Source organism: Leptonychotes weddellii, chromosome 4, assembly GCF_054177405.1.
Source record: "Leptonychotes weddellii isolate Sample4059 chromosome 4, ASM5417740v2, whole genome shotgun sequence".
Taxonomy (NCBI): Eukaryota; Metazoa; Chordata; class Mammalia; order Carnivora; family Phocidae; genus Leptonychotes; species Leptonychotes weddellii.
Window position 1 is genome coordinate 8948681 of NC_138372.1, and position 16587 is coordinate 8965267.

The window sequence follows — 16587 nt, forward strand, 5'->3', positions numbered from 1 at the left end:
CCTTATATTCATACCTAATAGTAATCTTATTTCTTAAGATTAAAGTGAAAACTGGTTAGTAATGTATAAAATTCTATTTCTTAAGACTGTGATATTCTGGCGACTTTGCTATTAGTGACTTGATACAAGTGGTAAATTACGGTTTCCTGGAAAGGTCACATTTCCATTGAGGGCCCAGAAAAAGTTGTAGTGTTCTGATTGGAATATTCAAGCCCCTGTTAAAGGGGGTGTTGTTGCCGGAGCGATGAAAGCATAGATGGGGTGAGAGGTCCTTTACAGTGTGTGCCGAAAGTATTCTTTTAAGTAGGGAGTGTTGGTTTTTATTTTTTAAATGTTCTAAAATGCTGATGGTAGCCTTTGACTTAAAAGTAAGCTTAAGCTGTATTGTACTTCCAGATTCTGTGGGAGTTTAAAATAGTATGGTGCCAGATATTTACATATTTTGAGAATGACTACAGGTGGCTGGAACAAAATAGATTAACACAGACTTGCTTGAAGGTGGCGGTAGTTTCCTTTGGAGACTCACAAACAGCCATCACAGCAGCTCCTGAGATGTTCCACAGCATGGTCGTCTTGGTCTGGCTTGCCAGCTTCAGGTTTCAGTTACAGTTTTGCATATTTGCTTATTGGACCAGAAAAGAAAAAAACGCTAACTGGGTTTGCTTCCCTCTGCTCTGATCCTTCTGTTTCTTGACTTGCAGAACACTGAGCCTGTTGCAGCTGCTGAGAGCCTGGCTGAGGTACCTGAACATGTGCTTCGAGGACTTCCAGAGGAAGTGAGGCTTTTCCCATCTGCTGTTGACAAGACTCGGATTGGTGAGGACCAGGGTCCCAGAAGGAGACGGGGAGGGGATGGGAGAGCCACCTTTATCCAGGCATCCTTTGGGAGCGTTTAAGGTAGGGAGCTCATCATCAAAGCGACAGATTTACACTTAGACTTGGAAGATTATGTGGAATTTCTGCATTTTCCAGTCAAGAATCCAGGGTGGACATAGATTATAAAACTAAACCAGAAATACCCACACGCCCACCTACCATCCTTTGTGACTTAGCCCGAGTATTCCCTCCCACTGTCTCCTCGGGGCTCTTCTTCCTACTGAGTGTATTGTTCCCTCCTCTCTGATTTCACTGGGACTTGAGTGTGAGTATGCTGTTATATTTAATTCCATTATTTTGTATTTGTTTTCACATCTGCCCCTTTTATTGACTGTGTGTGCCTTCATTTCTTACTTACCTCTGTCTCCAGTACCTGACATGTTCTGGACCTCAGTAGGTGCTTGAATGAATGACAACCTGAGTGTATCTGAATGTTCTGGCTGGATTTTCTCATCGAATGCAAACCCAGCTTTTATGTATTTGGTCTTGTTTTTGTGCCCTAATCTTTAGACAGAAGGCTAATAAGGAAGTAAATTATAAAAATTTAGTCAAAGTACCGTTTTGGAATATATCATGTTTGTATCCCTTTTTGTTTTTTTAAGATGTATTTCTGATATTCCAGCTTATGTGTATGTGTGTGTGAATAAATTGTTAATAAATGCTTTTCCTAATTCTTATCGAAAAATTTTTCAGTAAGTTACTTGAGCACTTGCATTGCATCATTCACATGAAAGTGGTTGATTGTAGAGCTCCACTAATTGATTGTTAGCTCTGTTATCAAATTGGATTCATAGACCTACAGAAGAGTGAAATTTGAACCTCCTAGCTGGACAGGACTGGCTCAGCCTCCACCTTCCTTCTGTGCATCTTCTGAGAGCAGAAGATGAGGGAACTTGTCCAGAGGGCTTTTGTCAGTGGGCGTCACCTCTGGGTGCTGGTTCCTTGACTCCAGGTCTGTCTCCCGCCATTTTGCCCGCTGGTTCTTCAGCCTGTGTGCCTGCCCTCTGGTCAGTGCCCAGAGCCCGGAAATGGCCGAGGAATACGGCGGAGCAGCGGCACGTGTGACTCTGGGCCGTTTGAAGTTCTGCCAAGTGAGTTGTTACAGCCCCTAAGGTTTCAGGAGACTTAGCTGGAGAGGAGAGGGTGTTCCACTTTGAGCAAACAGACTTCAAAAATACCATTTATAAATCGGCATTTCCAAACCTTTATAAAAGCAATTCATTTTCATTGGAGACCATTTGAAATCTGCAGAAAAGTAGAAAGAGGAGTTTAAAATGATTTCTAGTTTCACTCCTTTCTCATCTTTTTTCTCTTTAGTTGTGATTGTGCTCTTCGGGTATTTGTGATTGTACCATCTGGTTAATTTTACATGTAAAAAATAGAAACAAATGTAAAACATTTCTTTCCTACTTACAAAACAAAGGTTCTTTACAGACTATTTGGGAACTACAGAAGAATATAAAGAAGAAAAATAATCTTCGTGGAAGACTTGATTTCTTTGACTTCACTTGCTCTCCATTGATCTAACATTATCTTGCTAGCCTTTTAACTTTTTTGTGAAACAGAGTTCACTTTAATGCTTCAATCTTTAAAATAACCACAATAACATTATAAAAATATTGGTTTTATTTTCCAGGTGTCTGGGCCACTAAACCAATTTTAAAAGGCAAAAAGTTTGGGCCATTTGTTGGTGATAAGAAAAAAAGATCTCAGGTTAAGAATAATGTGTACATGTGGGAGGTAAGAAAGAATTCTGGCTCCTTGTTTATCAGTGTTCTGTACATTTTTTAAGAAATCATTCTATTCTCTCAGGATTTGACATTTTGAAATTAAAAGTCATCTTCATGTGTTCTTTAACATCAAGAATATACATTTTTTACTACACTTGATCTTAGGCAAAAGGTCAAGACGTGAAAAATATGTATTTTTTAAAGATTTATTTATTTTAGGGAGAAAGTGTGTGTGTGGGGGGGAAGGGCAGAGGGAGAGGGAGAAGGGAAGCAGACTCCCTGCTGAGCCAGGAGCTGACCTGGGGCTTGATCCCACAACCCCGAGATCATGACCTGAGCCGAAACCAAGAGTTGGGTGCTCAACCGACTGAGCCACCCAGGCGCCCCTCAGGAATATTTTTATTAAAGAGAAAATGTGTTTCTTTGGACACAGCTGCTGTTTACATTTGTCTTTTGAAGCTGCTTGGCTGTCCTCAACAATAAATGTCAAATCCCCTTTTTATATTACCTTTTTCAGGGTGTTTTGCATGATAGCCGAGACTTTGGTCTGTCACTTTGCAGCCTTCCAGATAGATACCATAAAAGACACTCCGCGGTGGCCACAAATAAAACACTGTTAGGGTCTTCTCTGTGTTTTAGAAAATAAACTCTGTGTTGCTGGAATATTCAGAGTTGGATATATTTAGCACATGGCACATTTATATAGTGCTTTGGACTCCTCAGAAGGCTTTAATTTTGTTTATTTCAAATCCTCACGAGGATGCTGGAGGACTGCGCAGAGCATTAGCATATTTCTTACAGAGGTGAAGCTGTCAAGGGCAGAGGTGCAATGCTCCTCCCTGTTGAGAGTGGTGTTGATGCAGAACCAGAACCCATGTCTCCTGCCTGACAGTGAGGCATTTAAAAGTGTTTCATTGGATTGCCTGGCTTCAGATCCTACCTTTAGCTTTGTGACTCTCTGGGTACTTAACCTCTGGGCCCCAAAACCCTCAATTTAAAAATGGGGTTAATAAAAAATACCTCATTAAGATAGCCGTGAAGATAAGGCAGGTTGTTACTGTTTGCTGGAGCACTGCATGTAAATTCAGCATTTAGTTCAGATCAGGTGTTCTGGGGAAGCTCCGTATGTTCTGATAGGATCTCAGTTGGTGTGACTCCTTTTCAAAACAAGTGAAGTTTTTCGGTGGTTAGAAAAGCATTTCTATCAGATGGTCTTAAATTGACTCACATCTGTTTCACATGTAAACATACACAGGCCTAAAAATAAAATCTGCCTAGGAAATGTCTGGATACTTTCCATCAAGAAGTTCTGTGACACTTGTGCATCTGAGGTATGTTGCTGTTGTTTTCAGTGTGACCAGCAGTGTTTCTTAACTTGAAGATTCCTACAGTTTCTTCCAGTAATTTTGAGTTTGTTTGTTATGAGTCCCTTACAATAAATCTGATGACAGTTAACCCAAGGGGCCTTAGGGAATGAGGATTTAGCATGAGAATAATCACAGTATGCTTTTTCACTACTTCTGAAGTAAAAGAGTGCTATATTTGTAGAACTGCCCAGCCAAAAAATATTAATTACTCAAGATAACGCTTGAATGATTAAAAATGTCTTGACCACAAAATTATGCCCCCATATAAATGGTATTTTTATTTTATTTATTTATTTATTTATTTTTTAAAGATTTTATTTATTCATTTGAGAGAGAATGAGACAGAGAGAGAGAGCACGAGATGGGGGAGGGTCAGAGGGAGAAGCAGGTTCCCCGCCGAGCAGGGAGCCCGATGCGGGACTCGATCCCGGGACTCCAGGATCATGACCTGAGCCGAAGGCAGTCGCTTAACCAACTGAGCCACCCAGGCGCCCATAAATGGTATTTTTAATTTTAGAAATTTCCCAAGGGAAACTAACAAATATGTTCCACCAGGTTAGCGCTAATCTTAGTGAGGATAATGTCTGGAAACCAGGAAATGCATTGTCTAGTTCTGTGTGTATAATGCTAAGCTTGAACAAATGTCATGAATATTAATATTACACCTAAGTTTATTGTACCTATTTTACCCAACGTAACAATTGGAGATTTTTGGGCATAGTACATAAATTATTAATAGTGTCTTTTGTAGATTAAGCTTCATTTGTATTGAAATTCATATGTAGTATAGGTTTATACTCAGCTTGATGAATGTTGTAATTTGGAGTCATGACCTATTAGGGATTTGACTTCTACTTACAAACGCATTGATACTGCATTGTTAACTTAAGGTACTTGACTTGTATACCACTACAGTTGGTGAATCTTATGACATTGCCAAGTTCTTGTTAGATTTAAAGATTTAGTTCTTGTCAAGGCTGGCTTTTCCTTCTTGTGATTAAAAAAAACAACTGGGGGCGCCTGGGTGGCTCAGTTGGTTAAGCGACTGCCTTCGGCTCAGGTCATGATCCTGGAGTCCCTGGATCGAGTCCCGCATCGTGCTCCCTGCTCGGCAGGGAGTCTGCTTCTCCCTCTGACCCTCCCCCCTCTCATGTGCTCTCTCATTCTCTCTCTCTCAAATAAATAAAATCTTTAAAAAAACAAAAACCAAAAACCAAAAAAACAACTGGATATCATTCAGATAGTTCCGACTACAAGGTATGTATTCCATACAGAAGCCTGTAAGCCTTCTGCTCTGTTAAAAGTAGATATATCTGACATGTATATAGAAGTATGCATTAGGCAAAGTATAGGAAGCATCAATTAGAATGTATATATTCTAAAGAAAAAGAAACACCAGGGCGCCTGGGTGGCTCAGTTGGTTAAGCGACTGCCTTCGGCTCAGGTCATGATCCTGGAGTCTTGGGATCGAGTCCCGCATCGGGCTCCCTGCTTGGCAGGGGGTCTGCTTTTCCCTCTGACCCTCCCCCCTCTCATGTGCTCTCTCTCATTCTCTCTCTCTCAAATAAATAAATAAAATCTTTAAAAAAAAAAAAGGAAACACCAAATAAAATTTAGTATATCCCCATTAATTTATTCCAACCTTGGTGTTAGCCTCAGACTTGCATCAGAATGCCTCTTATTAACGTAACAAACAGCTTATCATTAAAATCTCATCTTGGCATTTGTTCTTCCATTAAAGCCCCTTAAGACTGGCTTATCTTTTAGGAGCCTGGTCTCTTGCCCCAGCTAGAACTCCATTTTAAAGCTGATCTAAGACAAAGTGTTCAATTGCTTTTCTTGAGCCCTTGATTATCTAACGCAGTCTTAAGTTCGCTAAGCTTTCACTGAAAACATTCCATTAAATCAGAAACAACAGGAGAGAAACAGTCAAATATCCTCAGGGTGAATGCACAAAACAGTCAGGTTCTCCTAAGAGGAGAGCATTCTTTGAGCAATTTCTGGAGAGGAACTGCTTGCTAGCCAGCTTAACTGCTGGACTCCGTGTGTGATACTTGCTGTGAGTACCCCCCACCCCCACATGCTGAGCCATCTGCAGTATTCTAACCGCTTCTGACAAAAGCCTTTCAGATTCACTTCCATGGGTCTCAGATCGCTTCCCATGAGATGAACTTCTGAGTTGTTTGCCTGTGAATTGTTCTGATACGTTTTTTTTTTTTAATAGACTTTATTTTTTAGAGCAGTTCTATGGTCTTTTTTAGAGCAGGTTCATGGCAAAATTGAGCAGGAAGTACAGAGAATTCCGCACACCGCCACCTCCCTCCACTATCGCAGCAGAGCGGTGCATTTGTTAGACATTCGAGGGACCTGCACTTACGCAGCATTATCACTTAAAGTTCATAGTTTTCATTAGGGTTCATTCTTGGTGTACATTCTAATAAGTCTTTTTAAAATTATAAATGTAATACATGCTCATTGTAAAGTAATGTAAACAATACCGAAAACTATAAACAATAAAGTAAAAATCATCTGTGAATATTTTGGTGAACATTCTTCTAAGTCTCTGCTTCTGTGTCTCTGTTTTTCTTCTGTCTCTTACGTACACTGGTGCATATACAAACACCATATATAGACACTTCATGCAATTGAGATCAAACAGCACATGCAGTTTTGTTACGTGCTTTTCTCTTTCAGTGTGCTGTAGACATATCCGTGTCAGATCGTTTCATCTGCATAATTATTTCTTATGGCCCCCTAGGATTCCATTGCATTCCTTCCACTGTTTAACCAGTTGAACATTTAAATAGTTTTAATCTTTTTATGATATTAACAGTTCTTCCGAATATGAAGCTCACTGTTATATATTTGTGTGCTCACTTGTCTGATTATCTTCTTAAGATAAATCCTGGAAGTATAATTGTTAAGTCCAAAGTTATGTACATTTTAATCTCTGGTGAATTTTGCTAACAGACCTCCAGAAGGATTGCACTGATTTACATAGCCACCAAAAGTACATATTTTTTCCTAGCTTTTTAAAGCGAGTATTGTTAATCTTTTTCATAGTGTCCCCCCTTTCCCCCCGCCTCCAGGCCATTTCTTATAAATGAAAACCAATAGTTCACTGCTCCTATTTGCATGGCATTCATTTAGGCAACGACTTTTGAGTCAGGAATGGCGGGAAGATGTAGAATTGTGTTTCAACTAAAATTGGTAAGTTATTTCTCTATAATGAGAGGACTTTAATTATTTAAAGAGGTGAATAACTTCTTATCGGTCTGCACTGTTAGCATTAGATGTTAGCAAGTGCATTCTCTAGTCTTTGCTAGCTCAACAGGTCTAATTTCAGATTATTTCTAGGTTAAAAATGGAGGCAAGACAGAAGAGAGTAGAGAAGTCAGTCAGCTGATCCTGTAGAACCTTTTTCCAGAAAGTATGAATCAGCTCTTCTTTCCAGCTTCTCACCTGCACCAAAGTAGTACCAGAGGCAAAGACCTGAGTCACATGGAAATGCACCTGCCACCTGTTCCTTATAGCCCTGCAGCTACGAGTGGTTTTTACATTTTTAAGTGGTTTAAACAAAAAAATGTTTCGAGACACATGAAAATAATATGAGATTCAGATGTTAGCTCATGAATCGTTGTATTAGAACATAGCTGCACTCATTCGTTTGCATGTTATCGATGGTTGCTGTGGCCCTGTGGTGGCAAAGTTGAGTAGTTGTGACAGGGCCCGTATAGCCTGCGAAGCTGAAAATACTTATTGCTGGTTCTTTACAGAAAAAGTTTGCTGAGCCCTGGTCTCAGTATGTAGAAAGGAGAAGCAGTGGGAGTGAGCATGGCGCTGCTGGTATCTTAGGCTTACTGTGAAGCTATGTGGTTAATAGCAATGGGAAGATTTTGAACTTGGTACTTAAAGTGGAGTAGCTGTAGAGTTGGTCATAGAAACTTCTCAGCCAATCGTATTCTTTTCTGAGGAACTTCAGGACAGATGAGGGCGTTGAAATATAGAGAATGAAGTGACCTTCCCAAATAAGTTAACTTGTGGTCAGATTGGCAGCTCAGTCTGGTGGGGAAAAAAAAAAAAAGAAAAAAACCTCTTTGGAAGTGTATTTACTCCCTTATTTAACCCCTGTTTCTGAAGCTTTTACCATGTGCTTTTACCACTGTCCTACGTTCTGGAGCACTGAGTTTGGCATATAATGTGTGCTATTGTATAGATTACTGGCGATATACACCATGGAGATTTTTGTTTGTGGAATAAAAGAATACTGGAAGTGCCCTAAATCTTTGCACAGGTGAGAAATCTGAGCGTGAAGTGGCTTGCTTGATGGCTTAAAGCTGTCAGTCCTGGAGTCTGGCCTAGAGTCCAAGCTTGTTTTTTTTTCTTAAAGATTTTATTTATTTAACAGAGAAAGAGACACAGTGAGAGAGGGAACACAAGCAGGGGGAGTGGGAGAGAGACAAGCAGGCTTCCCACCGAGCAGGAAGCCCGATGCGGGGCTCGATCCCAGGACCCCGGGATCATGACCTGAGCTGAAGGCAGACGCTTAACGACTGAGCCACCCAGGTGCCCTGAGTCCAAGCTTCTTGATTGCCTATTCCATTCCTTTCCTGCTAGTAGAGTCCAGAGGTTCTTATTCTTTTTTATGTTGTGGGCCCTTTTGAAAATCTGCCCAGAAAATACACAGGTGCGCAATACATGTACAGTATGTGATATATGGTATATGATATATAGGGTTATACGGAATCCTTAAACATCTATAGCCCAGTGTTAAAATTTCTTTTTTTTTTTTTTTAAAGAAGGATTTATTTATTTAATTTTATTTATTTATTTGACAGAGACACAGCGAGAGAGGGAACACAAGCAGGGGGAGTGGAAGAGGGAGAAGCAGGCTTCCTGCTGAGCAGGGAGCCCGATGCGGGACTCGATCCCAGGACTCCAGGATCATGACCTGAGCTGAAGGCAGACACTTAATGACTGAGCCACCCAGGTGCCCCCCAGTGTTAAAATTTCTAATTTAAGAATAGAATAAGTTATTTTGTTGATCCATTGAATGTTGATTGGACACCTACCTCAAACCTGTGAACGTTTACTGAGCATCTATCGTTGGGAGATTTTCCAGATTTATCTGTGTAGTTGTAGGTATGAAACTTGAAGTAATTCCAAAGGAGAGGTTCAAGGGTTAGTCAGTGCTGTCCTTTGGTAACCATGGCTGTGGTCCTGGACTTTGCAGGCTTGGGAGGCCCACCTGTTTAGTTTTTAAATTTGTATTTTAGGATTGCCTACAAGTTTGCTTATTATAGTAAAATGTGCCACCATATTTATTTTTCTTATTGTAGAATATTCAGAATATTTCAGATACAGTGATGTATTTATTTAAATAGTTCAAAAAAGAAGCCTTTGGTTTTCTAAAGCAATCTGAGAAGTGAAGTAGTTGGTACCAAAGATCCATTTTTGTATGTAGCCTCCAGAAAGTTATTTCTGTGGGGTGGCAATTTTACAGCCCTTAACAAGCCCTCCAAGTATCTAATCCTGTAGCTCAAGAATGACTGGAATGTGAACAAAGCAAGAAGAAGGTGTGGTATTTTCCAGGTAGCAGTGTTAATAACTTATGAAGATGTAACTTTCATTAAATATTTTCACTGAAATGCTCACACACCAAGCGAGGCTGTCCTTTTCTTCTTTATCTTCACTTTGCGATAAGGACAGCAATCTCCTCATAGGTTTGTTTGGCCTCAAATGAGATGATGTTTATGAAATTACTTGATATAGATTAATTTGGCTTAGTAAATATTAGTTGAACTTGAACATAAAAACACTTGAATGATCTTACAGAGGACTAAAAACATAATATATATTTGTAGTTGAGTACTTTTAAAATGATTATCAGTCTTCATTTTTGCTTAGAATTTCTTTCTCTTCTGGGGCACCTGGGTGGCTCAGTCGTTGAGTGTCTGCCTTCGGCTCAGGTCATGATCCCGGGGTCCTGGGATCGAGTCCTGCATCGGGCTCCTTACTCAGCGGGAGGCCTGCTTCTCCCTCTCCCACTCCCCCTGCTTGTGTTCCCTCTCTTGCTGTCTCTCTCTCTGTCAAAAAATAAATAAAAATTCTTAAAAAAAAAAAAAAAGAATTTCTTTCTCTTCTAACGTTAGAGAGCATGGGCTGTATTTTGAACCAAAAGCCTAGAATAACTGTGTGGGGGCGGAAATCCTGAAATTGAATTCTGCAAGCTGAGTTATTGTTTACTTATGGAGACGCATTGGAGGTAAATGCTCTGCAAGTTGGGCTTGTAGAGATGTTAGCCTCCTCTCTCCCCTTTACTCTTTTTGTCAGTCTCCACAAATGGTAATAGATATTGTCTGTCTTCTAGGAACAGGCAGGGAAAGTGGGAAATGGTGTATAGAGCAAAATATTGGAAATTCCAACAAGCTAGGTCCCCAGAGAAATAAAGATGGAAAGGAGCCTTGGGAGCGTGAACTTCCAGGAGGGGTTCTGTCCCACCATTAATAATGTGTTAGAGCTCTTTGAAGGGCAAGTCCAGAGAAGACCCAACAGAATGGCTTTATCACTATAGACTCTTAATTTTGGGGGGGCTTTTGGATGCATAAAAGACGTATCTCTGCATGAGAGTTGATTCAGTATGAGGAGGCATCTTCAGTGTCCTGTCAATTCCTGGGAGTGATTTCTTTCAGAGTAAGTTGGTTACTGTAAGTTGAGAGTGGGTAAGGACCTCATAGGCAAGCAGTTGAGGATTTGAATGATGTACATTTGCATTAACTGAATGAGAATTTTTTTCAGTTTATGAGTTTGAATTAACATGTGTAGAATAGAACAAGTAAATGATAAGGAAGGATCTAAGCGAAAACTCTCAAAACTGTTTAACAGTTTGGTTTGTTCTTTGCAAAACATTCTTTATGTGTCAGGAAGCTTTAAATTTGATGCGTTTTTAAATTGGAGTATGTACTAAATTTTGATTTTATGACTATTTCAAAATGACTGATTAAATTGAATGGAAGTTGAGTGGTATGCAGATTATGTTTTGTTTGACAAAGAGTTAATATCCAGTCTGTGTTCAGTGGTAAGGGCAGAAAGGAGATCCGGCCTGGATGACGGAGGGAAGGTGAAGGATGGGAGGAGGGGTTTGGAAAGAGGAAAACTGAAATGGAGGCATAAATGAGGGGACCAGGTTTGAATCTTGGCTCAGACTTTTAGTGTCCTTAGTGTTCTAGTAAAATTACCAACCTTCCCTGGTGTCCTGTTTTAAAAAGGGGCCTTAGTAATATTTCATAGAGTTCTTGTAAAGGTTAAATAAAATAACATATTAAGCATCTAGCCCAGTGCTTGGGGTGGAGGTATTCCTCCTTGAGTTCTTTTTCTCCAAGTAGGAAATTTCCATTTGAAAGTTAATTTGTAAAAGTTGTTTGCATATACATAATCAGGTGCCCTTGCTTTGTTAAAAGGGACTGTTTTATAGATTGGGTCAAGAAAAATTATTGATTATATGAAAATATTTTTTGGTCATTATACAGATTTAGAAATAGATTTGTTGCATATCATTCGTTGAGTCTGAGCTAGAGTGGGAGTTTTAGCTGCCTTTGCATTATCTTTGTGTGAAAGGAAAGGATTCTAGCTGGTTCTCCACTACCCGAGTCTAATGGTGTTGCATCACTTTTGCTGTCTAGAAGTGGTAGTTAACATTAAGCAGAGTGCTGTCACATCTTAACATTTGGGTTCTGCATGTCTGTCACGGAAGTGAATTCTGATTGGAAACCAAGGTTTGACCAACTAAGGTAGAAATTGTATAAAAACACGTTTTCATCCCCGTTCCTAATTCTAAGGTTAGACTCTCAATAAAAATGAGAAAGCTACATATGTTTTTAAAAAAATGTGTGTGTGATGATGATGGCAGGAGAAGGAGCGTCAGCAGGCCTCGGCTTCCTTTAGTCACACTTGGGCTTTCATGCTGGAAACTAACTTGCTCTCCCCACCCGCATCCTTTTTTACTTAGAGATTATACTAAGTCAGTGGAGGAAAGGCAGAAAATTCAGATAAGCAGAAGAAAGAAAATAAAATGATGGGTAATCCCACTTTTCAGAGAAAACCGTTACTAACGTTTTCACGTATTTAGTGTCAGGTTATTTTTCTCTTCATGTATTCCTATGTTTAACTTTTTTTAAAGATTTATTTATTTGAGAGAAAGAGACAGAGAGAGCATAAGCAGGGGGAGAGGCAGAGGGAGAGGGAAAAGCAGACTCCCCGCTGAGCTGGGAGCCTGACGTGGGGCTCGATCCCAGGACCCCGGGATCATGACCTGAGCTGAAGGCAAGATGCTTAACTGACTGAGCCACCCAGGCACCCTCATTGGAAAAATTCTTATGGGATACAGAAATATGTAACAAAATAAAAGATTCCACATAAACCAACTAATGATTTACACAAAAGTACTTTTTAATGCTTGCTTAGTATTCTTCTGTGTGCATGGATTATCATCCTGAGCTGATCCATTGTGTTTTCCACTTAGCAATTAATGGGAAAGAGTCTGTAATAAACCACCCTGTTGGGAATGTTCTTGTACATACATCTTGGTATAATTGCCAATTATGTCATGAGAATAAATTCCTATACGTGTATATGCTGGCTAAAGTGTGTGTATATTTTAAGGCTTTTTTTTGTCATGGACTGCTAAATTCCATCCAAAAAATGATACCAGTTTATTCTCTAATCACTGTTTGGGGGGATGTTTGCCTTCTAATTTTTTTTCTCTTAAAAATTTCTTTTTACTAGTTTGATAGGTAAAAATTACTTAATTTGAAGTTATTTTTTGATTATTAAATTTCTAGTTTAGTTTAATTAGTTTAACTGACTTAAACTAATTAAAAGTAAGTATTTTTTTCATGAGGTTTTGGCCATGTGTATTCCTCTGTGAATTATTTTTGCACATTTAAAAAAATTGAGGTGTTCATCTTTTTCTATGAAGTAGGTATTTTAGTTTAAGTATGACTTAGCAGATGCTTTTATCCATTTTGAAACAAAATGAACCATACATAAATACGGAATTCACTCAAATGGGCCACAGAGGTCTCTGTGTTGACCTGGGAGCCAGGAAATTCGGGCACAGCTGGTACTGTTATCCTCAGGTTGGTGGGCAGACTTGGTGTCTCTTCCCAGCTGCCGCCTTTGACTGTGTGGGGTTTTCCAGCACCATCTTTGTTCGTCCCATTGATTTCTGGATTTGTGTCAGTGTGTCGATGGGGAGTGAGGAGGACTCTGCCGTCCACTGTGATAAATCGAAACAACACTTTTGATCCCTAAGTTAGTAAAAAGTAACTAAAATGGACTGCCAGTGTTAAAGTACAACTACTCCCTTTCCCTTATCCCGTCATGCTGGCAAATGTGACGGATGTCTCTTAAACATTATAAAGTAAAACCCCTTCTATTATTTTGGTGTGTGAAGTGTCACTTTAAATCTTGCATTGTGATGCTGTCTCTTCGTAACATACCATTTGGGGACTTCCCTTTCTCTGTTTGCAGGGAGGGGAGTGTGTGTGCATTCACGTGTGTGTGTGTGAGCGGAGGGTGAATGATAGTTTGAAAAGAGGTCTAATGCGACACGGATAACTTTTCTTTAGAGTGGTGCAGGTAGATGTTCAGTAGAGCCAATTTCTGAATAAACTCTTAGGGGAGACTTACAGGACATGGTATGGTGCCTGTCACATAGTCCGTGCTCATTACCTGATGGCAACGACACATTCGTGTGTAACATCATCCTTTCATCCTTTCCATAGTTATTCATTGAGAGCCTACTCAATGCCAGGCTCTGGTCAAATCTTGGGAGTGCTCCTGTCAGTGAAAAGGCTGACGTGTCTTTTCTTCATGGAGTTTATGCTCTGGTGTGAGCATGCAGTCACTAAATAAAATAAGGAGATGATCTCATACTTTAAAAGAGCATAAACGCTATGAAGAAAAATAAATCGGGGGTATGGCTGGTGGTTGATGAGAAGAGAAGGATTTACGGTTTTAACTAGGATGGTCGAGGAAGGTGCTGTTAAGTATGGTCGGGGTCAGGCAGATTGGGTTTAATTAAGTGGGTGACTTTGGGAAAGTCCAATTGAACTTTTGATCCTCAATGTCCACATGTTAAGAAAGACACAATGAACCTGCTACATAGGGTTAAATGAGATGATACGGAAAGCATAGAGCATTGTGCCTGACATCTGACTCCCAGCAGGAAAGAAGCATGGTTAGTACACAGGAAGGTGGGTGCTGCTCCCCGACAGACACAGGCTGGGATACACAGGCATGCTCAAAGGGCTGGGAGTGAAGTGTGAGAGCTTTGTTGCAGAGGGAAGGCTGCGGTAAAGAAGTGTAATGTGGATAGGAGAGAAAAGAAGAAATGAGTGGGGGAGTCTTGGCTGTGTATGTGGAGGGAACAAGTTGAAGCATTGAGGTTCTTTCCTTTCTTCCTAAAGAGAAAGTAAGAGACTTAGTTCTTTTGCTTTATTTTTGACAGTTCTTTCACCAGTTGATCCTGCAGTTCTATTTCAGTGCCTAATCAAGTGTTTTACAGTCTAGTTTGGGGGAAGTAAAAAAAAAAAAAAAAAAAAATATATATATATATATAAATACATACACATATGTATATGTATTTATATATGTGTATATATAGGTATGTGTGTGTATACAAAGATAAAAGTTAAAAATAGTTGCTAAATAGATTTTCTTTAAAATGAAGGAATGAGAAGTGCTGGAAGCATGGCAGGGGTGGGTGGGGACATTGACTGAGAGTGGATGAGTAGGTTTGATCTGAGTCCTGAAAGAGGGGTCAGGTTTCCCGTCTTTTCTCTGGAAGGACACCGATACTTCCCGGAGTATGTTCCATAGTACCTTAGTTCTAACAGATGATTAGGTAGAGAAGATTTGGAGGGTCAGCTGAGGTTGCAAAAGCATCGTGTGCCATCACCCATGTTGAGGTTCACACCTACACGTTCACTTACTGAAGCAAAGGGACCCGCGGAACCGTGTAGTCCGGCAGGACAGGGCCCTCCCCACACTCGATCTGCAGAACAACCCAGAACACTCAGGGGACCTGGGTGCAGTGGGGTGCTGCTGGAAGCTCACTCTTCTTTTCAAGTTACATTTAGGGAATAGAGTTATCACTTGTCTTCGTGCGCAGACAGTATTTGTAGAGCATTTAGAGATCATTACACATATTTGCAGTAGGTGTTAAAGTTTAGGAGAAAAAAAGGACTCCGGCCCAGATAGAGAAATGACTTAATGAGGATTACCATTTTGGATCTCCCCGTTTTTATCTTTTAGTTTTCTTTTCTCTGTTGCTTATTTTGTTTCTGTGAAATGTTTTGTACAGTATTGCAATATGATGTAGAATTGTTTTGAAAGTTGAAAATGGAAACATTTTAAAGACACTCCTATTTTAACAACGGCATTTCCTCCCTTCCTCCCCCAAGGTATATTACCCAAATTTGGGATGGATGTGCATTGATGCCACCGACCCAGAGAAGGGGAATTGGCTGCGATATGTGAATTGGGCTTGCTCAGGAGAAGAGCAGAATTTATTTCCGCTGGAAATCAACAGGGCCATTTACTATAAAACTTTAAAGGTAAGAGTGTTGGAGCTGGTCTGCTGTGAGTTACTCTGCCTGCATTTTTGTAACTGACAGTAATGACCCTGGCGATCTTGAAAGGATTAGATTTGAAAGTGGTTCATCAACACAAGCAAGGTCTTTGTTTTAAATATACAGTTGCCACTGTTTTGTGTGCACCAAAGCATGAAGATTGTGTTAAATAATTACATGCTGCATCTTTGTAGATACTGATGAGTTAAGCATGTGGCAGCCGCTTCCCCCCTCTTAAGATACAACTGCACGAGCCACTGTCCAACTGGCAGATTTATCCAAGTGTAGGATACCGTCGATAGCTGTGGTGCTTCTGTGTTAACAGAAAACACATTCTTGGTCTTCAGTGTCATGTAGCCATGGATTAGCTTTTCTTTTCCCTAGATTTTATTCAGATTGGAAGTTAAACAGAACGGGTTTCTTCTTTCTGCCAATTTTTGATTTGGAGACATTAATTGTTGAGATGAAAAGAAGAGGAAATCATTTTCTAGAGTTTGTGGTGAGGTCAGAGGTCACTGAGTACATGCAGGGCAGTTAGCATTAGGCAGCGTTGAGTGCTGCTACATTTCTGGCGCTGGCCCTCTCTTCATGTTCTCTGGGAAGGCAAATCTGCACTGATCCTGCATGGAAATGTTCTCTAAAGAGGAGACTTGAGGCTCTAAAGATAGATGACTGTTGCTTTTTGGAATAGATACGTCTACTAAAATTGCTGCAATTCAAGTTTCTGTTTATTCACTTCCATTTAAAATTGTCCTAGATTGGGGGACAGTCCATGAAAACAAATGATCTTCATGGAGTTGAAACCTCTTGAGCAAGCGTTGAAGACAGTGGTCAGCTTTGCAGCATGGTGAATTTTACCTGTGTGGTAGCGCTGGGACTTCTGGAAGTTTAGTTAACACAGAGCTGTTTAATTCTCCTTTGCTATATTTTTCCTGTCATCTTTAGCCAGTTGGACTGCCCTTTGCTTCATATATACCCAAG

The 16587-nt window shown here is 40.1% G+C and overlaps 1 protein-coding gene across 9 annotated transcripts in view; it reads left to right on the forward strand.

The window, feature by feature from the left end:
- Positions 1-16587, forward strand: part of PRDM2 (PR/SET domain 2) — a 118668-nt gene that overhangs the window by 29427 nt on the left and 72654 nt on the right. For 7 of the 9 annotated variants that reach the window (XR_014144687.1, XM_081817518.1, XM_081817521.1 and 4 more), the window contains 3 exons: positions 702-816; positions 2513-2616; positions 15439-15591. Coding sequence is in view for 8 of the 9 variants with exons in the window: in XM_081817518.1 (XP_081673644.1) it covers positions 702-816; positions 2513-2616; positions 15439-15591 (372 nt within the window). In the remaining variant the exon portion in view is untranslated. Of the gene's footprint in view, positions 1-697; positions 817-1828; positions 1968-2512; positions 2617-15438; positions 15592-16587 lie in introns of those variants that run through there. The other 2 variants (XM_081817522.1, XM_081817523.1) reach the window with 2 other exon arrangements.